The sequence below is a fragment of the Ruditapes philippinarum genome, unplaced genomic scaffold (assembly GCF_026571515.1).
Source record: "Ruditapes philippinarum isolate M1 unplaced genomic scaffold, ASM2657151v2 ctg3182_1_1_1_1, whole genome shotgun sequence".
Taxonomy (NCBI): domain Eukaryota; kingdom Metazoa; phylum Mollusca; class Bivalvia; order Venerida; family Veneridae; genus Ruditapes; species Ruditapes philippinarum.
In genome coordinates, this window is record NW_026864029.1 from 1 (window position 1) to 23,209 (window position 23,209).

At 32.9% G+C, this 23,209-nt stretch overlaps 4 protein-coding genes across 4 annotated transcripts; all 4 read left to right on the top strand.

Moving 5' to 3' along the window:
* Positions 1 to 255: 255 nt before the first annotated feature.
* Positions 256 to 1,940, top strand: LOC132724197 (lectin-like). Its single transcript, XM_060709017.1, has 3 exons — positions 256 to 555; positions 1,152 to 1,337; positions 1,844 to 1,940. Exons 1-3 carry the CDS (start codon positions 312 to 314, stop codon positions 1,873 to 1,875), a joined length of 462 nt encoding a protein of 153 aa, XP_060565000.1. The 5' UTR covers positions 256 to 311; the 3' UTR covers positions 1,876 to 1,940.
* A 1,606-nt stretch (positions 1,941 to 3,546) lies between these two features.
* LOC132724190 (macrophage mannose receptor 1-like) lies at positions 3,547 to 9,915 on the top strand. Its single transcript, XM_060709008.1, has 10 exons — positions 3,547 to 3,738; positions 4,180 to 4,290; positions 4,841 to 4,913; positions 5,373 to 5,633; positions 6,155 to 6,436; positions 7,546 to 7,692; positions 7,988 to 8,047; positions 8,364 to 8,648; positions 8,871 to 9,050; positions 9,787 to 9,915. Exons 1-10 carry the CDS (start codon positions 3,634 to 3,636, stop codon positions 9,816 to 9,818), a joined length of 1,536 nt encoding a protein of 511 aa, XP_060564991.1. The 5' UTR covers positions 3,547 to 3,633; the 3' UTR covers positions 9,819 to 9,915.
* Positions 9,916 to 12,415: 2,500 nt separating this feature from the next.
* On the top strand, positions 12,416 to 16,783 carry LOC132724196 (uncharacterized). Its single transcript, XM_060709016.1, has 4 exons — positions 12,416 to 12,526; positions 14,143 to 14,253; positions 15,711 to 15,781; positions 16,657 to 16,783. The coding sequence occupies exons 1-4, from the start codon at positions 12,416 to 12,418 to the stop codon at positions 16,781 to 16,783; spliced, it is 420 nt and encodes a 139-aa protein (XP_060564999.1).
* On the top strand, positions 15,707 to 20,729 carry LOC132724198 (macrophage mannose receptor 1-like). Its single transcript, XM_060709018.1, has 7 exons — positions 15,707 to 15,781; positions 16,641 to 16,775; positions 17,625 to 17,905; positions 18,621 to 18,767; positions 19,174 to 19,248; positions 19,652 to 19,936; positions 20,524 to 20,729. The coding sequence occupies exons 3-7, from the start codon at positions 17,680 to 17,682 to the stop codon at positions 20,727 to 20,729; spliced, it is 939 nt and encodes a 312-aa protein (XP_060565001.1). The 5' UTR covers positions 15,707 to 15,781; positions 16,641 to 16,775; positions 17,625 to 17,679.
* The last annotated feature ends 2,480 nt before the right edge of the window (positions 20,730 to 23,209 follow it).

A 23,209-nucleotide genomic window follows, 5' to 3' on the forward strand; every position in this document is an offset into this window, starting at 1 on the left:
CGTAGAAAATATGTAGAAAATAATATCTATAAATTTTATCCTTTTTTTTGAAATGCATCTTTATAAATGCCAAAAATTGAATCAAAATATTCAAAGGTAAAATCGAGGTTAACACCTTAGAAGGAGAAACAACGTCAAAAAAATTAGTAAAATTGCATATTAAAAGAATCACTAGCCCCTGCAATAAATCATTGAATGATAAAGAACAGGGTGTACCCGTGCCCTATCTATTTAACATGTTACACATTTTGTTTGAAACCTTTATACCAGGGAATACTACTCAATGCCCAGCAAACGTCCAATCTGCATCAATGAAAGATAATTCAGTACTTGGACAATATAAATCCAGTTGTTATGAGCTGATACCAAATTATCGAGTAAGCTGGTCACATGGAGAACAGGTGTGTGTACAGCGTGGCGGTCACCTTGCATATATCATTGATGCAGACGAGCAAGGATTTGTGCATTATTTCTTAAGTCGCTATTCTTCTAGGCATGCGGTCTGGATTGGTCTTCATGACACAAAAATAGAAAACCATTTCGAATGGACGTCAGGTATGATAAATTTAGAAACGTGGTGAGTGAATCTCTGTATCGTTAAGTCACGATTTATCGACCTGTGAGTAGAAGATATACGTTTAAGATCAGCGATAAAAGTAAAGATATATCCTATGTAATTGTGGAGCCTTTGTTTTGGGAGGTTTGTACTGGATAAACATACCTACTGTTATGATATATCCATCACAATTTATCTGGCCAGTCAATAGAAGATAGGAGTTTAAGATCAGTAATTAAAGTAGAGATTAACTAGGCCATGTAATACATGTAGTGGAGCTTTTTTGTCGCCGCCTATTCTTGTTGACCTTGTTTATCATATTTTGCGCTGGGTAACCTGAAATGGGCTGACTTGATACGTGTTAGTACTGTTGCCCCATAACATTCGCACGTCACATAATACAATGTAGATGTAAGTGCACTGTAAAATACTTACCTGGACACCCTTTGAAGAAGGTGTAGAGACATACCACATACTTTTCGACGATCAAATCTAAAATATTGAATCTTTTATATAGGCATACGTATGACAGCAAACATTAATTATGAGATGATGCAATAACAAACAATAGCTATACATGTGTACTTCATTACAGGAAGCAGTGTTAGTTACACAAATTGGGTCCCTGATCATTTGAATAATTTTGGCGCACATGGTTACGAAGATTGTGTTGCATTTGTACCGTATAAAGATGGCAAATGGGATGACATTCACTGTGGGGAAAGCATCAAGCTCATCGACCATGACCTCGGAGAAGTTCATCCTGTAATTTGTCAATATGGTATGTCATTTGAAAGATAATTGGATTTCGATTCATAAAATGATTTTGTAGTATTGTTTTTGAACGTGGCTCTGTGCAATAAATTAATCAAAAGTAAAAAAAAATAATACTTAGTTTAGTAATTTAGGGTTTTGCTGTACTGACACAATTTGTTGTGCATACAGTATTCATCAGTTCTTTTCCCTCTTAAGTATGCAATATATACTTTAAAAATGAGAAATTGTATAAGATGCCGAATCTGAATCAATCGCATTGTTTGTCGCTCTTGCTCCGTACCAATCTGGCGAAAGGCTAAGAAGGAGAGTCAGTAAAGATTTCATGAGATTGAATATGATAATAATACTAACCTCAGCAAAGCACATTTTAAAGGTGTACATTCATTGAAACGAAGTAACATCGACATACATAAGCCTTTAGTTGGTTTTGATTTATATATATCATATTTCGTTTAACATTTTTTTTGTCTTTGTAATATCTGATTAAATGTGATTTTAAATCTATTGCAGACTTGCCGATAGTTCAACAAGCTCTTGGGTAAAATAGACTCAGAAAGAAACAATATGTTATCTAGCGACATGTTAATAAAAATTGTGCTACTTGCAATGTTGTCTTTGTTTCTATTTTTCCACGTCAATTTGCTGTATTGGTATTTAAACTTATATGATATTTTAAGCGTCTATCTAAATATGATATTTTAAGCGTACATCGTTTGAAATATCATAATGATAAAAAAATAATTCTCGTTATCACATTTGCAATATCAACATAAAACAAAAATCGGTTAACAAATCGCAACCCAGTACAGAGTAGGAGCATACAAAACCCGAACTGACAACGTCAAATAGTATGTCAATAACATAGGAAATAATGAATCATAAAATATTTTAACTCAGATAACAAAAGATAAAATACCTAAAAAGGCAAAAAAATGACCGGAATACGAACTATATTATTTTTTTGATAGTTTCAAGACGTGTCAGACAGATTCATTTCCAATGGGATAATGCCGATATGCTCATACAAGTCTAAAACCGTTCTACGACATTTACGAGTATTTATCTGCAGCTTTACTTAATCTGCAAAATGCAATTATCCATAAAAATTATTTGTTTATGTATCATCGCGTCTGGGGAACAGTTTCGGAAAAGAGTGATAGTTTGTTTACTTAACCATATCCCTGTAACTTTTGATATGATATATATTCTTCTTTATACTATTGCACAGTACATTTTTATCAGAATTTCTAATATATGTGGCCAACTGGTTTAAGAAACAAAATTCTTCCAGAGATCGTCTCTGAATAAGGACAAGTTCAAATTTAAAGGCCTTTAACGCCCTGTTTTGTGTGCTAACGCCTTTATAGTTTGATCTCGATAATGAAAAAAAGTTTTTGCATCTGTCTCCGATTACTGAAGCTTACAACTCGAAATTTGATATAGGTAACTAATTCTCTATAAGATGAGCAGAGATCCCGTACAAAGTTTATAACGTTTGTGTTTTAGCCATGCAAGGGAACTGGTCATTTATACGCGCATGACGACAGATGATAACCACGTCAATGAACGCTTTTGTAGGCCCGTAACCCCCATAGTTGGGCCCCTTTGTTGTTGGTACATTGACAGAAGAAGAGTAATGTTGCAAAATTATTGAAGAACATTTACAATTTTATGCTAGTGCAGTGGGTCAAAAAAACTTTATAAGTCATAAAAATCTACCATTTGTTATATTCGTACTCACATTTTATATGTATCAGAATATTTTTGTGTGTACAACAAATTTCACGTTATCTTAGCATTTTTGTTCTGCTTACAAAGGGACATCATTTTTAATTTTCTCAGATTAAAGATGCTATTTTCTGGCAAGTAAAAATCATAAAACGGTGTTCCATGACTTTGTATATACGCAAGTGTATAAGAAAATTATTGGTATTGTTTTATAATAACTTTGATTCTGTTGTTGGAAAGACTTAAGTTGCATAAGATAATGGAATAGAACAAGTACATAGCACATGTATACACGTTAATATTTTTAAAAAAGATCCTGGCTGGATCGTAAATAAAATGTATTCTCCAGTGAAAGAGCCATGTTAAGATAACCTAGGGAATATATATATGTCAAATACGTGTAAGTCATGTCTTATTTTGATCTTATCTATCATTTATCCATCATTGAGTTATTTTAATTTACGTCTATGTTTCAACAAAAAATTGATAAGGCTAGTTTGAACCTGTAGTATTTCAAAATTCACGACATTGTATGCACATTTTCCTATTTATATTGACTTGGACTAACCATTATGATTTTCAAATATTTTGTTTATATGTCTTTGATTGGTGCATACGTTAGGGCGGACTTTGATTGTTTATGTAATTACAATGTGGAAAAAAGTGTCCTCGCATCGGTAAGTGGACATTTTTAAATGTTTTTCAATAATTGACAATATGAATTAATATGCCATTTACGTGTACTTTATATGTTTATAGATGGATGAGTAGTCGGTAAGTAAGCCACAGAACGACAGTGTCAATAACGCGCTGAAAACAAACAACGTACAATTTGACTTTCTAATTAGGACAACGAAGACGTGGTCAATATATGATTAAAAATAACGAGTTCAAATAGTCCCAATATGGAACAACAGAAACAATAAAAATAACACATAAGAAGCGCTATTTGAATAATAAGTGAAATTTACGGCGGCATACTAAACGACACATTTATCGCCGTACAAAAGAAATTCAGTAGTACCAACGACTAAAATATCATGTACATATTTTCTTCCTCACTTTAGACTTATTATACAATACGTTTCGGAAATTTAAATATTTTTCCTTATATGTAGGCCTCAGAACAAAGCCAACCAATTGGCTACTTGTACGAGTTTGACTGTAAACCAACTTTAAGCAAGTCTTTAGCACCAGCCGAGTGGACAGTGATTGCCTATGAACACCAGGTATATGAATTTTTAAATTTGTTTCTGATCTTTACAACGCGTATTATGTATAATGCACCATTAATTATGCATTGCTATTCTATAGCTATGTCATATAAAAAGTCATCAGCATATAGTCATTGTTAATATTGTAGGCTCATTTTGACTGAGCCTGTTAATGGACGGCAGAGGAAGGTACAAGCTACCGTTCATGTCTACTAGAAATCGCTTAGACATTACTCAAAATCGAATTATAAAAGATATGTTTATTTTGGATCAAAACACATTTGCAGATGTGTACATACGTTATTGATCATGGAACATTGCACACGAAATGCATTGAATGTGATGTGCTTTGGCCAAAAGCGATAAAACAATGGGCAGAATTCTGGAAGGAATTTTAAATGGAAAGTTTGATATATCAGAATGACAAATTTAAGTTCATGTACTCTACTTTGTATCTTAAGGATAGAACAGGAAAACATTACTAGTATCACATAAGCCATTTCATTTAGATTTACTTCAACACATTCTCTTGTTTATAAACACCTTAGTCATATATTTTTTTCAGACAGGCTTTGTTAAAACAGATGACCATACAAAAGTCCAAGTTTGCCCAGGCGAAGTATCTCCGGATGACAGATGTAAATTTTATCAAATGCTAATTTATACTTTCAAATTTTAACCCCACAGTATACTTTATACAAATAACGTTTTGACTTCCTGATTGTAATGTACATTATTACACACATTGAATACTTTGTGATAAATGAATATTTCACAATCATGCATATTTGGATCATAAAACTAATAATTTAGAAAATTTAAAAGAAAATTTGACATTATCGATAGAAGACATAAGATAATAAATTGTAGTATGTAAATAACTTTGTTGTCATATTGTTTCTGGTCCTTCGGGATCATTGATTCTTGCACGCTAGCAATGTGGCTTGAGAGACGTTACACCTTTTCATTATCTTTTATAAACAGGCTTTACAAAACTGAGTCTGTATTTTTCATAAAATATTGTTGTTTTCACTGCTTCAGAAAGATCACCCCTTTGCCATTTTTGTAATGTTATACATATCATATTTATTAATTAGTGACGACATTGTCTGCTCCCAATGTACAAACATCAACCTCACCAAGTGTACATTCAACTACAACCTATGTACAGACTTCCATGTCCACAAAGGTATCGACATCAACGGCGGCAGTTATGTCAACAACAACGACAGCAGTAAAGTCAACAACACATTTAGCAACAACTTCAGAGACAGCAGTGATGCTTACGACAACATCACCTAATCCCACAACTACTGTAGCATCTATTACAGTAACAACTGACAACGGAAATACAACAGGTTCATATACATAAATTTATTCCGCATCGAATATGACAGAATTGACGTTCACGTGGCCAAAATTGAGAATCACATAACATTAAGAAATATTTATTAAAGTACGGTCATAATTTCTTTAAATGATGTTATCATCTTCTGTAACTAGTACGGTTTTCTATAATTCTCTAATGAATTTCAATCAAAACGACTTCAGTTGAGGTGAATTAGGCGAGAACTAATATATGCAATTAACAATATTAATACAATATGTAGAAAAAAATACTAACATTGTCTGTATTTTGGACACATTTATGCTTAAATGATTTTTCATGAGTTTAATTCCATAACTGTGTTAAGGTCAACTGTGTTAGGGTCAGTGTATGAAACATTTTCAGATTTTGCGATTGTTTGATATTTCACCTAAGAGAATATGTCGTATAATTGTGTATTTAAAAAAGTTTGAATTGCTAACTTATTTTATTTAAAACAACAATGTTTCACAATCTTTCAAAATGCCAATTATTATTTGGGTTTATACTCAGGAGGGGAATTAGGCTGTCCAATGATAGTTCAACAAAGCGCTGCTCAGGAAAGTGGAACATTATTTATCAACAAGAATGACCAAAAATGTTATGAAATGGTTACAACTGTTCACAGCTGGGAGTATGCTGAGAGAGATTGTAAAAGTAAAGGCGGACATTTAGCAACAATTGGTGACGCCTTAGACGAGGAAATTGTGTATAAATATGTAAAAGCATATGGGCATCCCACATGGATCGGCTTACATGATATGAATAAAGAGGAAACTTTCGAATGGGCTTCAGGTACCACCTAAGTATCCTTTTATTAACCCTTTCCCCCATGAGCATATTGTAAAAAAAGGCCGTTTTCTCTTAAAAACCTCCTGTTACAAGTTCAAACTGCTATGAAACTATGAAAAATGCTTCAATACTAATCAAACTTGGCACAAATTTGACTGGACCATTGCCTTTGTAACGATATGCTCAGTCTTAAATTTCCTGTTACCATGGCAACGAGGGGACATCTCAAAATTGCCAAAAATCACTATTTTGCCTCGATTTTTTCCATCAAAATTTATTTCAAAGTGCTGCAACTTCTCAAAGGATTGAGATAGAGTCAAAGGCTTTTCAGCGTTGGTTACACGTTACATTTTGATCGACCTGGGGTCATTTTTAGCCTCTCACAAGTCCAAAATTTTCTTGGCGATGAGGGGGACTCCGCCCCCCTTCAAACCCCCCCCCTAACAGAAGGAGGCACACCCCCCTTCTGCCAACCCCCTGATGTATCTTTTGGATGGGGGTGGGGGGCGGCGCCGAAAAAGTGCTCTTTTTTAGCAACATTTCTCAAACTTAAACATGTGATTGGGGCCCAAATAGGACATTTTTTTCACTATTTGAGGTCTAAAAAAAGGGGGGAGGGTAGAAAGTGCGTTGTTTCGCGTATATATGAGGTAAAGGGTTAAATCATTTGGAATGATGCTATTGCTTGAGCAATACATTTAAAGTAAATTTTCTTATTTTCGTTTCTTTAAAATATGTTGATGTGGCTCTCAATATTTTAATATGAATATTTATATCAGAAATAACAGTCTTTTGTTCTAACATTTAATTACCTGCTACACAAATATATGAAATATTGGGTCATGCATCTAATACTTGCAAATACTTCAACGATATATAATTATTTCTAGGCTGATACTAAGTGCCATCAACGTAATTATCTATTGGATTACATACCTTCTATTTTAGACCAATACACTTAAAGCATCAATAAATATTTTGAATGAGTACATGAATAAAGATATATCATTATGATGGGCGTTGTTGGTTATTATCTACGAGCTTGGTAACTTTGTTTCATATCTATTCATGTTTTGAGTAATCGCTATCAACTTACTGTATATACATTACAGGAGAACCTGTTGCTTATCTTAATTGGCACGCTGGCAGGAAAGATATATTTTTTCATAATATAGAAGACTGTGTTGCCATGGGACCACTAACGGGTACCTGGGAGGATATGGACTGTCTAGATAGATATGCATATATTTGCGAATATGGTGAGTAATGCAGTGTTATCAAAATTGTTTTATTTAATGCTTTTAAAAATAATTTATATTTACATTTTCCCCAAACAAAGCATTTTATAGAATTATATTAGATTGTTTAACCAATTACAAATACCATGGAATTTTGTTCATTTAGAAATGATTGAGGTAATGGTTTGAACAGAAAATGATAATAATAATAATAATGATAATAATAATAATAACAATAATAACGATAATAATAATAGTATAGGATGATGCAAAAACAAGTAGTGTGATAGTCTATTTAAATGCCTTTATATTATAGACGAAGTTTATGGCGCCAATTATGTAGTGATAACCCCTCCTACAGGATCCTATACAGACGGTTTGTTTTATGTTGATATATAGATTTTTCTTTCAGCGTTTATATGTCTGTTGATGGACGTCATTTGCTAAATAGAGAGAAATAAGAATCCCTAAAGAAAGCCCAACACGGCAGTCTAATATCCACAACCCAACCACCAGAACACCGATTTAACATTAAACAAAACATTTCCACATATAGATATATTTTATTAGCTAAATTAATATAAGATTAAAAAAGTTACAGTTTCACTACTAAATACCTTTAAATGATTCAATATGCAAGGAAAAATCAACAGCTACGTACGTAATTGTTTTACGTCTGTACTCCTTTCAAGGCAATACGAATATGTGTTCTGCAAGCGTACAATCGGCTGCCCTCCGTGACAGTGCAGCTCTTGGCCAATATGGAAGAAGTTGCTACGAATTGATATTACACACAAAGGTTAGATGGGAGCATGGTGAAAGTATGTGTAAAAGCCGCGGCGGTCATTTGGCACATATATATAGCGCAGACGAGCAAGGTTTTGTCCAGTATTTCATGAATCGTCACTCACCTCAACATGCTGTTTGGATTGGCCTGCATGATACAAGTGTTGAGGGACAGTTTGAGTGGACAACAGGTTAACCTGTTATTGTCAATTATATGCATGTTCGTTTCATTCCTGCAGATTACATGTGAAATTTTAGGTTTCTTACACTAATTATTTACATCAAATACTTATATGTAATATATTTATCATTATAAGTCATATGGGAAATTAACCTAAAGATTTAAAAGGTTAAAGGATTTTATCATATTCTGTTTTATTAATATCAAGTTAAATTTAATCTTTGGTGTGTAGGAAATGCTGTTAATTATACCAACTGGATTCCTGGACATGAAGCAAATTTTGAAAGCTCCAAGACGGAAGACTGTGTTACATTCATCCCTTACAAAAACGGACAATGGGACGACATACCATGCGGTTATAATTTTATTTTTGGAGACAGCGGAGAAACTCATCCTTTCCTCTGCCAGTTTGGTATGTTTCAATTTTAACAGCTTTACATTACTTGCTATAAACATTTTCAATATCCCGATTAAAGTGATAACTGAAAGGTTTTCGTCCAATGTTATGTTACTTCATTTGCGACTAAAATGAAGCCAAAGAACGTGCCTGTAGGTTAAGGTTCATCATTAACCCTTTCACTGCCATAGAGACGGCTTATGCCGTCCCTGCTATTTTCGGCGTATTTGCCATATGGACGGCTATAGCCGTTTCTATAATAATAAAAGTAATAATAATAAAATGATAATAATAATAATAAAAATAATAATAAATATAAAGAAAATCATACCATCGACAAAATGATTAATATTATACTTACAGATTTGGAAACATATATAATTATTATAATACTAATAACAAATAATAATAATTATATTAATTAATAATATAGTAATTTCTAAGAAAACCCTCTGGCAAATAGGTGATCAATAAAACAATAAACCTCTGGCAGCGAAAGGGTTCTATTGGTATTCAAATAGTAAACAAAATATATTATCATTATTAAAATAATCATGATGCCAAAATATGTTTTATCAATTTCATGAAAACTTATAAATTGAAATATCTTTGTCTTAACATCTTTATAACGATAGCTTGTATGAAATATTGTTAGATAAAATTTGGTTCCTTGACAAAAAGAAATGTATGTTGTTAAAATCTAGAGATATCAGGTTGTTTTTGATCTTTTAATTTTGTCATTCTTTTTCAGACATCGATTCTTCTCAAATAGTTGTTGGATAATATTAAGTATAACATTTGCAGAACTTAAAACTTGTACAGATTTTTTTTATAGAAATATAAAGTTTGTCTCATTGACTTGAGTTTGTTTTCATTTGAGTCTTTTTGAAATTAAAAACATTTTAGTACCCACAGTGTTCATATTTGTACCGCATGTTAATGGAAAAATAAAAATATCATATGGCGCTTAGTTGTGTTTATATTAATTATTTACCTGCATTTGGGAAAATGTGAAACTATATGAAAGGCAAAACGCAGACAAAATTTCAAATGCACAATGGAATATATTTTATACTTTCACTCACAATAATTGCCAGATATACCGGTATATTCATTATAGTACATCAAATAGTAGCTACAAACATTACATTGTTTTATGTAAAAACGCACAGTGTATAACAAGTCTACTTCCTGTTATCGCATGAAAGATTCAAGTTGAAATATATAAGTTACCACGACAGGTACTGAAACAGTGATAGGAAGTAAAATGTGCTTGTAATTGCAAGACACGGTGCACATTGAGTTTAATAAACTTGCAAGACATGATGCAGTGATTTTTTTAGCTCTTGTGATTATATCAAACATTTTACACTTAATATGTGAATGATAAGACCTTGATTTTATTTATTTAATGATATAATCTTTTTAAGTGTAAAATGATAAAATCAGATTTGTCCGACACATATATTTCACTATATATCTTTATGAATAACATACAACACGAAATAATAGCAATATTGCAAATATTTTCAAAATATACATACACTGAAAACTATTTAAGATATTATACATATACATGTATTGTCATGATGTAGTCAGCGTTGCTATTAATACTTTTAAAAATATACTTTCAACATATTTTCGTGTGATACATTTAGAATAAGTCACTTATATTTGTATTTCTTAGCACAAATATTAAAAGTTTTCCTTGCTTATTTAACTTATAGAACAATAAAGATCTATATATTTTGCTTAGGTCATAATATGCAACACCCTTTCTATCAAGAAGTACAGTTTGATATGACATACAGCTATATTATATTCACGTTAAGCTTCATAACGTGCTTGATATGTTATCTGTTCTGTGAGGCAATGCAGTGACACACTTGCTTACTTCAACATAAATGTTAACTGCTTCTTTTAATCTTTACTATACCTACCTTTCTAGACTGTTGCCTTATTCAAATATATATTTCATAGCATTATTTAACTTAAAACCACACTCGTTTGCTCAGGAAGAACAGTTCCACCCGGAGTTTCCCATTAACTTTTTCACGAAGCTGCACAGCATGCTTACGTTCGCCGGTCCAGCAGATGATGTAGATTTTACTGCAATATACACAATATATAGTTATAATATCTAATGCTAGTACTTTGTATGGCAGGAATTGCTACCTCCGTTATAATTTGTACTAGTTGTAAAATCAATTATAAGTTTTCTTCGTTTACATAAAAAATTAGAGAAAATTATTACGCTAACTTGTAAGAATTTGCCGGAGCAAATCAGTACTGTTAGTCGATGAATTTTAAAATTTACACCTTTTTTAACATTTTACTGTGCAGTTATTTATAAATATAACACATAACTATTCATTTCGTAATTTAACACGCAGCTTGTCATAATCTCTGACGAACTGGCTAAAGCCTTGTGTGAATAAGCATTAAAATAGCTTCCAGTCACATCAGCCTAAATCGCGAATGTGAGAAAGGAGGCTTCTCTGACAAGACTATTATTACAAGTGAAGAAAAAACTCCAGAAAACCGTATATAAAGACCTGTTTATCCATGCAGATCAGTCGAAATTGAACGCCTTGAATTCAATATTTTACGAGCAATGGTGAATGCAGTGAATAAAGGAAGTCTTCATACTAGCTGAGTATTTAGTGCTAATAGAAATTTTTCTAGCTATGATGAGTCACTAACTCAGGATAATAATACCTATCAATAGTGATGTTCCGATTGTCGCATGTCGTCGATAATCAGTTACTGTTATGTAAAGCGACAATAATCGATTCACAAAAATTTGTTCCGCGACGTCGTCGAAAATGTTTAAAGTATCAAAGGGAATTAATTCTGACGGTAATTTCCTTTTAGGAACACCTTACCGATCGCAAAGAAAATATCTCAGAGACAATTTGGAGTTGAACAGGACCAATACGTGATGTAAACAATAGTTATACAATGTGATGTCAATGTTATTATTTGACATCCATTGGAAAATAAAAGCTTTTTCGTAAAATTATGACTATATAAGGTTTAAACTGTGTTGAAAAGTGCTAATTGAAGTTCACGTTACTGAATATAATAAAGTGCCTTGGGAAGAAATGTTTCTTTCTTATTTCTTTTTAACGCGACTTTATTCGAAAAGTTATCGATTATGTCCCATCCGATTGAACCGATGATCGATTGGGACAAATACCATCCGATTTCCATCACTACCTATCAAACAGGCACCCACACTCAGAATAACAGTACCAATCAAGCAGGCAATAATCAATTACCTTCGAATAGTGCTTCACAGGGCAACGCGGGTTCTATTTATAGAGGTCAGGGGAACTGGGGTCAGCAAGATCGTGGGAAAAGTAACAGAGGACAAGGACATGGAGGTCAAATGGGTCAAGGTCAAGGATATGGAGGGCAAGGACGAGGAGGAAGAAGAAAGGTTACTTCCGGTTTCTGGAATTTTAATGGGTGGAGTACCGTTAAAGACAGTGACAATTTTATTTTAAGAAGTGAATGTGTTCAGTTTTTAAATGTTGACATTTTAGGCATTGCTGAGACTCATTTGTGTAATAATGATATTATTGAATTACCAGGGTTTGTTTGGTTTGGTAATAATCGTAAATCTTTACATATAAATGCAAGGTCGAGCGTTGGAGTTTTAATTAAAATGGAACTGTTTGATTTTTATGATAAAGAAATTATTTATAGCAGTTTTGAAGGCATATTATAGTTAAAATTTTCTGATGAATTTTCAGGGTTAAAATCTTATACATGCGTACGCTATCTGCCACCTTATAACTCTTCTAAACAAATTGATGTTAGTTATTGTTATGATACCCTATTATCTAGTATATATGTATATCAAAATGATTGTCTATTATATATTTGTGGAGATTTTAATAGTCGTATGGTGACAATTGTGATTTTATTATTTGGGCTGACGATTTGCCAGACAGAGATATTGTTGATGTTTTTTTTTTTGTAACGCTTATTGTGACAAGTTATTAGATTTCCTGATAGATAGTAACATGTGTTTATTGAATGTTCGAAATTTATATAAAGGATGATTTTACATCAATATCTACTAAAGGATGTGCAGTTGTTGATTATTGTAAAGTTGCACATGATAGTTTGAACCATTTTAAAAATTTCACAGTTATTAGAAGTACTGAAATTATTTCAAACATTCAAGTAAATAATGGCTTTATGCCTGTATCCATACCAGACCACTCTATATTAACATGGATGGTTGAATTTGATAATTATAGTGAAAAGTTTTACAACCTGTATGTGAAGCAGTTAGTTTTGATAAGTTTGATTTAAAAAGTTTACAAGATAATTTTTAAACACTCATGATGTAATTTCGTCACTTCATGATACAGTTTCTAAACTTGAATAAAGTTAACAGAGTCAGAGTTATATTTAAGATGCTTATTCTAGCCTTTGAAATATTTTAAAGAATGAGATGTATGACAAATTATCTTCTAAATGTATTAAAATTGATTTTGGTATCTCTAACAAGAACAGAAATGTTAGTAAACCCTGGTGGAACAGCAACCTATCTCGCCTATGCTTTTCAAAAAGTAGATTTTAAATGTGTGTGCAACTATAACATAGATAAAGGGGTCTTTCAAACGGTATGTATTGTTTGTTTTTCGGCCGTAGGCTGTTTGAATCCGCTGCGACATTCGTTAGACTAAAAGCTTTTTGCCATCCTTTTGCCGGTTCTTTCCGATATAAAAAAGTTTTCTATGCCATTATTAAGCACTGATAATAGTTCTGCATGATAAGAACACTTTTAACTAATCGAGTATTACAAAAAGACATTTGTAAAATCTAGAAACAAATGGATCGATTTTTTAGTTGAACATTTTCAAATTTGCTCAATGGACCGTTGATATATATAAGGATTATACTCGGCGTTTTTTATGACCAATAAAGCACCGACATGACCGTGAGCAAGAAAAAAACACGTAAGCTGAGCGCTTTCAGAAACTTTAATGTAGTCCTCGTCTTCCCGATGCTGTGGCAGACTGGTGTTTTCTTTGTACCATGACTGGTATATAGTACCTGGTATATTCAAAGTTTTTTTTTTTAATTACAGACATCAGAGAATGGCAAGGCTATTGGGTATCTTTATAAATTAGACTGTAAACCCATTGTTACCGAAACAAGTCTACCATCCGGTTGGTCAACTGTTGCATTTGAACATCAGGTAAACAACAAAAATCTTTTTGGACAAACTATATCCTTCTTCTTACGAGTTGCAACCTTTTTTTCACCTTGCCCATGATTTTCTTGTGTGTTAAGATAATATGCTTACACAAACAATAGTAGCAATTTTTCAGTATGATAAATTAAAAAGGTGTTTTCCTAGCAACTCATTCTCTCCCTACATTTATATTTTAAATAAATGCAGTGTATCTTTATATCTTAAGTATAAATTAAAGACTTATAAAATCATCGGGCCGGTGCTATAATTGTACACATATAAGATTGGTATTTTTAATTGACTATGCACATGTCACAGTAATAAGAAATTTGCCTGCCTGCCTTCTGCTACCTACCTACCTGTTTGCCTGCATGCATCCATGCCTATACCTACCTACCCTACTCCACCCTACCCGTCCTCTTGCTTTTGCTCTTGCTATATATCTAGCATATGTTTTCCTTCTATTTTTATTCCATACGAATTTGCAGATGCATATCACTTGATTCATGATTTATATTATTTCGTTCTTTGTAATGTGTGCTTTATTTCGGTAATTAGAATGATATTGTGTTAATAAACAGCATAAAGTTGTCAGTTTGATATTATACATCAGTTAAACAGGCATTTTCATAGCATGTATATATACGAATATATTTTAAAAATATATTGATAAAATAATTGAATTGTCATCTTTTACATTTTTTTCAGATTCTGTTTAAGCGCAAAATATTTTCATATGTTTCAAAATGCCTGATGATTCGATGATATTATAAGCCGTTGTATTGTAGTATCAGTTATGAATGGCCACCAACACGGATTCATTAAGACGACACTTACAATTATTGTATCCAGATTAGAAACTGAACGCTTTCTAAATAAGATGCTTTGGCAATCTTTCAAGTTTTAAATATATAAAAGAAAAAAAGCCAACAATCCCCACAAAAAAGAAACACCCCACACTAAAAAAAAAAAAAAAAAAAAAAAAAAAACAACAAAAAAAAAAAAAAAAAAAAAAAAAAAAAAAAAAAAAAACGGGAAAGGTGTAAGCTTATTTTGTGAGGAAAAAACAAAACTTAAAATTATAAGAACGATTCCTTTCATCGTGTGTCCTACAACAATGTTAGCCGATGTAACAACTAATAAGTGCTCAAAGTCGTAAAGCATGTCAATTCTCCAACCCACTTATCAACTTTTTGCCACCGATACTTATTTGAGCAGCGTCATGACAAAACCAACAAAGTGCGTTTGCGACCAGCATTGATCCAGACCAGCCTGCGCATCCGCGCAGTCTGATCAGGATCCATGCTGTTCGCTTTCAGTTACTTTCCTTGTAATACAGTTTGTATGGTCTGTATCCATGCTGAGCGCACACGCACTATGTTGGATTTGTCATGACGCGGCTTATTTCTAATTGCAAGCATACACAATGTGTATGAACATTCAATATTATTTTGTTTCAGAAAGGATATGTTCTAAGGGATCCTCAGACAAAAATAGAAGTGTGTCAAGAGGAAGTTGTCTACAGACATATGTAAATATTTATATTTAAAACATTAACTTAAAGAAAGTATTTGCAAAATATTTACAATGATCAAATATAGAACAAATTGGCATTTATATAAAACATAAACGTCAACGTAATATCCTTTTTTCATAATTCATGATTAAGTATTTCATATACGATAACAAACTGTAATCTTCATCACGTGCACGTCTTCATATCTGTATAGGATTCAAAGTTAACTATGATTCGATAACAATAACATTTAACAAACTATTTTGGTGATGCATATGTGCAGTTAATTTGTGTACCAAATGATGCATCATTCAAAACCTATAATTGCCATTCAGTGAAATTAGCATCACGACTTTGGACATAATATGCATTTATACTTTGTCGAACAAACAACAAATATGGAATATGGACAGGCTTTCAATGATGCTATAAGTTTTGAACGACGTGCCATCTTTTTCCATTTATTCACATTCATATGCAGTACATCGATGTTGTCACATAGTCACATAATGATTTGTATTATTTAAACAATTACTGGTAAATCACTCAAGTTCGTTGGCCTGAAATTTGTGGATCTGTCACAAAGGACATTTCCTTGGGTTCTTAAATTCGCAGATTGTCTTTTTTCGAACAAAATTGAAATGCAAAATAATGTTACAGTAAACGAAATGAAATTCCGTTCAACTTGGATCTTGATTTCGTGAATCATTTGACCTGTCCACGAAAACCACGAAAAAAACCTCCACGAATAATACTGATTTTGAAGTAATTGGTAATGATTTTACATCGTATCATGATAATAAACATTAGAAATATCCATTTGTATGGTCTTTACCATGTTATCAGATGATTAGACCTCTTTTTTGTACACAAGTGTCATCGACTAACAGTACAGATGTAACGACATCCACTACACAGCTCCCAACAACACCACAACCAACAACAACAACAACACGGCCAACAACGACAACAACAAAATTGACTACAACAACAAAACCGACTACACCAGGTATATAGTAGTATTACCAGTAGAAAGAAAACAAAACAATTTTCAAAATACAGAAACCGAAACCCTTAAGAATACGCCAAACGGCAAAAATGAAATGATTGCGTCTGTCCTTTGGCGGCAGTAATTAGTGGAAACTACCTTCCAGGTCCCTACCACCGGCTTTATTTATTTATTTATTTATTGTTTCGCTCATTGTGTTCTCGTTTAGGCCACACACATTCTTTTTTCTTGAAAGTCAGATGCCGCTTTTCATGGAATTGCACGAAAGTTTCACATTGAAGACGCCAGGATAACGACCGCATTAACATATCTGCAGATGTGTCTTTATTCCAAATTTCACCATTGTCATGTTTACATGTTGAATACTACTAAGTCTGTACGGTGATAAGCGGCGTGAACGGTAGCATTCATTTATTTTTAGTTTTTTTATTATTACTATTTTATTGCTTTGTGCCGTGGCCAAGTGGTTAAGGTCGTTGAATTCAAACCACTTGTCCCTCATCGCTGTGGGTTCGAATCCCGACAGGGACTTTGGATTCTTTCATGTAAGGAAGCTAGCCAGCTAGCTTACGGAACGTCAGTGATTCTACTCAGGTGCCCGTTCGTGCCTGAAATAATGCACGGAAGGGCACCTGAGGTCTTCCTCAACCAGTAAAGCTGGAACGTCGCGATATGACATATACTGTGTCGATGTGACGTAAAACCCAGAAACAAACAAACAATTGCTTTGTGCTTTTGAATGTTAAGCCGGATGTTTTCAAAATTAATGTTAATTGAACTTAGGAAATTGATTTTCTGTACCGTAATGCTTTACAATGGTTGTTATTTATTTTTCTGTATATCCAATAGCCCCAGTTTATGTGTGTCCATCATCTATCCAAAAAGCGCATCACAGGAAAATACCATGCTTTTCATAAATAACAAATTAAAAATGTGTTACGAAATGATGATACAGCCAGAAACATGGGCAAGTGCGGACAATGCTTGTAAAGTTAAAGGTGGTCATCTCGTCACTATATCAAGCGCCACGGACGAGCAAGAAGTATATCAATACGTCCGTTCATATGGACATGAAACATGGATTGGTTTGAATGATGTGAAGACAGAAGAGAAATTTATGTGGACATCTGGTACGTACGTACTCGTGGTTTTAATCTTTATCATTTAACATATATATAGTGTTAAAACAGTATTGCTTTTTGAAAGAATATGAGTATATTGTATAAGTCTATACATTGCATTCTAGCATATCAATTAACCTGCTGAAAACGATATATATCCAACACAAATTAACAATGCTTTATAGTGTGTGGGCTTTAAAACTTTTCTCATTCTAAATATTGTTAAAATACGTGAAGTGGTGGATAAGATATTTTCAAATTTAAGATAACTTGGATGTCCGTAACCTATCACCTATCTTCTTCTAACGCAGTCATTGCAATAAAAAACATCATGAAACAAGCCAGTTCTTACCCCTTTTGGTACCTATTTGGGTGCCGTTGCTTTATGATATTATTGTGGCTGCTTTTCGTAAAGGTTGTTTATCTATATTTTCATGTTTTATGCTTTTTATTTGTATGAAATGTGTAAGGGAGATGTAATGACTATTTTCATTTCCCTTCATTACTCATTTTATTTGTTACAATAATTGGGAATACTACAGGTTTGAAGAAATTGTATATTGGCGCTTATAAAGGTATAAATGAATAAGCTGTGGATGCTTTTATTGATTTCAATGATAATTATTTCTGAATGAGAATCATTAAAGATATAATAAACAAAACCTATACATAACTCCTTATTCGGTATTTCAAAAATTATATGTTTTATAATTATTTTTTATAGGTAAACCTGTTGTGTATTTAAATTGGTACCCAGGCCGGAAGAGTCCTCTTTCTCATGATATAGAGGACTGCGTCGCATTGGGTCCGAATACTGGGACATGGGAGGATATGGATTGTTCACTGAGACATGCGTATGTCTGTGAATATAGTAAGTGTATTCATATTTCCATATAGCTGATTTGAAGATATTTATTTACCCAAAACAAATGAATACAGGTTGCGCTACCCTAAATTTTGGTGCGCTACTTTAACGGCTCGGTACCTATTCATTTACATAAAACCTTTTTAAGGGTAAAGGGGAAGTTTATCTTTATCCGTCTTTCCCTATTTGGAGAGTTCTAGCTTATGATATGTTAAAATATAACGGAATCGATAAAAATTTCTTGAAATGGGAAATAAAAATAAATATAAACGACAAAAATAAATACGAACCTACCTGTTAATTAAGGGAACACAACATGATTACTCTGAAAATGTACTACTTGTGCAATATATATCCAGTAAGTTTGAACATGACAATCACCATTATAATGCCCTCTCCATGCTTGTTACAGAAGCAGTGATTGGGAACGCCAACGACACTAATTGGCAGATGATAACAACATCACAGTCGTCAATATACTCAGATGGTACGGTCATATCTCCACATATCTATCCAATATAATAACTGTAATGTTGAAATATATTCCTTTCAAGAACGTTTAGACCTATAACTTCATACCAATTTACAATTGGCCGTTTCAAACGTAGAAAATATGTAGAAAATAATATCTATTAAATTTTATCTGTTTATTGTAATGCATTTTTATACCTTTATAGAAAATAAACGCCAACAATTGAATCAAAATATTAAAATGTTAAATCGAGATCAACGCCTTGAAAGACGGAATAACGTCCAAAAGATAGCACAATTACATAATAAAATAATGTTTACTAGCCCATGTAATATACCACTGAATAATAAAGGACAGGGCTTACCCGTACCCGATCTATTTAACATGTTACACATTTTGTTTGAAACCTTTATACCAGGGAATACTACTCAATGCCCAGCAAACGTCCAATCTGCATCAATGAAAGATAATACAGTACTTGGACAATATAAATCCAGTTGTTATGAGCTGATACCAAATATTCGAGTAAGCTGGTCACATGGAGAACAGGTGTGTGTACAGCGGGGAGGTCACCTTGCATATATCATTGATGCAGACGAGCAAGGCTTTGTGCATCATTTCTTAAGTCGCTATTCCTCAAGACATGCGGTCTGGATTGGTCTTCATGACACAAAAATAGAAAACCATTTCGAATGGACGTCAGGTATGATAAATTTAGAAACGTGGTGAGTGAATCTCTGTATTGTTAAGACACGATTTATCGACCTGTGAGTAGCAGATATACATGATCATAAAAGTAAAGATATATACTATGTAATTGTGGAGCCTTTGTTTTGGGAGGCTTGCACTGGATAAGCATACCTACTGTTATGATCGATAAATCACAATTTATCTGACCTGTGATATTCGAATAGAAGATAGACGTTTAAGATCAGTGATTGAAGTAGAGATTTACTATGCTATGCAATACATGTAGTTGAGCCTTTTTGTCGCCGCCTTTACTTGTTGATCTTGTTTATCATATTTTGCGGTGGGTAACCTTAAATGTGTTTACTTGATACGTGTTGTTACTGTTGCCCCATAACATTCGCACGTCACATAATACAATGTAGATGTAAGTGCACTGTAAAATATTTACCTGGACACCCTTTGAATAAGGCATTGAGACATTCAACGTACTTTTCGACCATCACATCTAAAATATTGAATCTTTTATATAGGCATACGTATGACAGCAAACATTAATTATGAGATGATGCAATAACAAACTATAACTATACTTCATAACAGGAAGCAGTGTTAGTTACACAAATTGGGTCCCTGATCATTTGAATAATTTTGGCGCACATGGTTACGAAGATTGTGTTGCATTTGTACCGTATAAAGATGGCAAATGGGATGACATTCACTGTGGGGAAAGCATCAAGCTCATCGACCATGACCTCGGAGAAGTTCATCCTGTAATTTGTCAATATGGTATGTCATTTGAAAGATAATTGGATTTCGATTCATAAAATGATTTTGTAGTATTGTTTTTGAACGTGGCTCTGTGCAATAAATTAATCAAAAGTAAACAAAAATACTTAGTTTAGTAATTTAGGGTTTTGCTGTACTGACACAATTTGTTGTACATACAGTGTTCATCAGTTCTTTTCCCTTTCAAGTATGCAATTTCTGCTTTAAAAATGAGTATAAGATGCCGAATCTGATTCAATCGCATGAAAAGCAGATTGTCGCTTTTGCTCCGTACCAACTTGGCGAAAGGCTAGGGAAAAAGGGGTTTGTAAGGGGTATGATTTTATAATGGATATGATAAAAATACACCTGTTAAAAAGCCGCCAACAAACGAAAAATTTTCCCCCGTTTAAGAAACGCAAACAATTTTAAAGGTTTTCTTGAAAGATTAAAAGTTCGAAATCGACAAACCTTGGTTTTTTGGTTTTTAATTATTTATCATATTTCGTTAACATTTAATTTTTCTTCGTAAAAATTGATTAATGATTTTTAAAAATTTTGCGATTGCCGAAAATTCAAAAAGCTCTTGGGTAAAATAGGCTCAGAAGGAAACAATATGTCATCTAGCGACATGTTAATAAAATCATTGTCCTACTTGCAATGTTGTCTTTGTTTCTATGTTTTCCACGTCAATTTGTTGTATTGGTATTTCAACTAAATATGATGTTTTAAGCGTCGAACAAAATATGACATTTTAAGCGTACATCGATTGAAATATCATAATGATATAACGATTATATCAGTTCTTCTGTATCACAATTGCAAATAATCTTTTACTGTTTAAAGCATGTGCCATCAACACAAAACAAAAATAGGTTCACAAATTGCGACTCAGTACAGATTAGGAGCATACAAACCCCGAAACTTCACAGTTGACTGACAACGTCAAACAATACGTCAATAACATAGGCAAATAAGGAATCATAAAATATTTTAACTCAAATACATGTACCTAAAATGACTAAAAATAACCGGAATACGTACTATGTTTGATAGTTTCAAGACTTGTAAGACAGATTCATTTCCAATGGGATAATGCCGATATGTGCATACAGTTCTAAAACCGTTCTACGACATTACGAGTTAACTTTATTTGCCAAATGCAATTATCAATAAAAACTATTTGTTTATGTAGCATCGTGTCGCAAAAGAGTGATAGTTTGTTTACTTGTTCCATATCCCTGTAACTTTTGATATGATATAATTATATTCTTCTTTATACTATTGCACAGTAAAATATTTATAAAAATTCCTTATATATGTGGCCAACTGGTTCAGGAACAAAATTCTTCCAGAGATCGTCTCTGAACAAGAACAAGTTCAAATATAAAGGCCTTTAACGCCCTGTTTTGTGTGCTATCGCCTTTGTAGCTTGATTTAGACGACATGTATACTGCATGTATAAACCTATGCTGTTGTTTAATATTTGCAATTCAGCGATTGTGGAAGCATTCAATACGATAAATCAAAATATAAGAAGGCGGCTTACAACTGACGAGATGAATAAAGGGGTGAGTATATTCCGGACAGTCATGTTTCAGATTCAGGTTGCCAGTATATTGAATGTTTCCCACCATTTTGTTCAACGAATAATGATTCGATTCCAAATCGAAGAAATTGTAGCACAATTACACGACGGTTAACGTTCTATGTGTATAACGCAGGCATAAGACAGATATATTGTGCTTAACGCCAATTGCAATTGTTTCCAGAACGCTATTTCGTTAAGAGACAGCTTGCAGAATTAAAATAATGTACCGGAACTACCCAGAAATTATTATATAGATGGCATTATGCTGGTATGAATGTCGCACGACTTACCATTTGTTTTCCTTTGACGGATAACCACGTCAGTGAACTTTTTTGTAGGCCCGTAACCCAAAAAGTTGGGCCCCTTTGTTGTTGGTACATTGACAGAAGAAGAGTAATGTTGCAAAATTATTGAAGAACATTTACAATTTCATGCTTGTGCAGTGGGAAAAAACCTTTATCAGTCATAAAAATCTACCATTTGTTATATTCGTACTCACATTTTATATGTATCAGAATATTTTTGTGTACAACAAATTTCACGTTTTTGCAGCGAATAAAATTGTAGAAAATTGTAGTTGAACCTGATTTTTATCTTCGCATTTTTGTTCTGCTGACAAAGGGACATCATTCTATTTTTCTCAGATTAAAGATTAAACTATTTTCTGGTCAGTAAAAATCATAAAACGGTGTTCCATGACTTTGTATATACGTAAGTGTATAAGAAAAGTATTGGTGTTGTTTTATAATAACTTTGATTCTGTTGTTGGAAAGACTTAAGTTGTATAAGGTAGTGGAATAATACGAGTACATAGCACATGTATACAGGTTAATATTTTAAAAAAAAGATCCTGGTTGGATCGTAAATAAAATGTATTCTCAGTGAAAGAGCCATATTAAGATAACTTAGGGAATATATATGTGTCAAATA

What these genes read in the sequence shown, in the direction of transcription:
- LOC132724197 (XM_060709017.1), top strand. Translation starts at nt 312, where the DNA reads ATGAAAGATAATTCAGTACTTGGACAATATAAATCCAGTTGTTATGAG. An exon ending in CCATTTCGAATGGACGTCAG is followed by an intron (nt 556 to 1,151) that starts GTATGATAAATT and finishes ACTTCATTACAG; the next exon opens with GAAGCAGTGTTAGTTACACA. An exon ending in TCCTGTAATTTGTCAATATG is followed by an intron (nt 1,338 to 1,843) that starts GTATGTCATTTG and finishes AATCTATTGCAG; the next exon opens with ACTTGCCGATAGTTCAACAA.
- LOC132724190 (XM_060709008.1), top strand. Translation starts at nt 3,634, where the DNA reads ATGATTTTCAAATATTTTGTTTATATGTCTTTGATTGGTGCATACGTT. An exon ending in TGACAACGGAAATACAACAG is followed by an intron (nt 5,634 to 6,154) that starts GTTCATATACAT and finishes GTTTATACTCAG; the next exon opens with GAGGGGAATTAGGCTGTCCA. An exon ending in AACTTTCGAATGGGCTTCAG is followed by an intron (nt 6,437 to 7,545) that starts GTACCACCTAAG and finishes TATACATTACAG; the next exon opens with GAGAACCTGTTGCTTATCTT.
- LOC132724196 (XM_060709016.1), top strand. Translation starts at nt 12,416, where the DNA reads ATGGAGGTCAAATGGGTCAAGGTCAAGGATATGGAGGGCAAGGACGAG. An exon ending in GTGGAGTACCGTTAAAGACA is followed by an intron (nt 12,527 to 14,142) that starts GTGACAATTTTA and finishes TTTTAATTACAG; the next exon opens with ACATCAGAGAATGGCAAGGC. An exon ending in GAAGTTGTCTACAGACATAT is followed by an intron (nt 15,782 to 16,656) that starts GTAAATATTTAT and finishes ATCGACTAACAG; the next exon opens with TACAGATGTAACGACATCCA.
- LOC132724198 (XM_060709018.1), top strand. Translation starts at nt 17,680, where the DNA reads ATGCTTTTCATAAATAACAAATTAAAAATGTGTTACGAAATGATGATA. An exon ending in TGCGTATGTCTGTGAATATA is followed by an intron (nt 18,768 to 19,173) that starts GTAAGTGTATTC and finishes TGCTTGTTACAG; the next exon opens with AAGCAGTGATTGGGAACGCC. An exon ending in CCATTTCGAATGGACGTCAG is followed by an intron (nt 19,937 to 20,523) that starts GTATGATAAATT and finishes ACTTCATAACAG; the next exon opens with GAAGCAGTGTTAGTTACACA.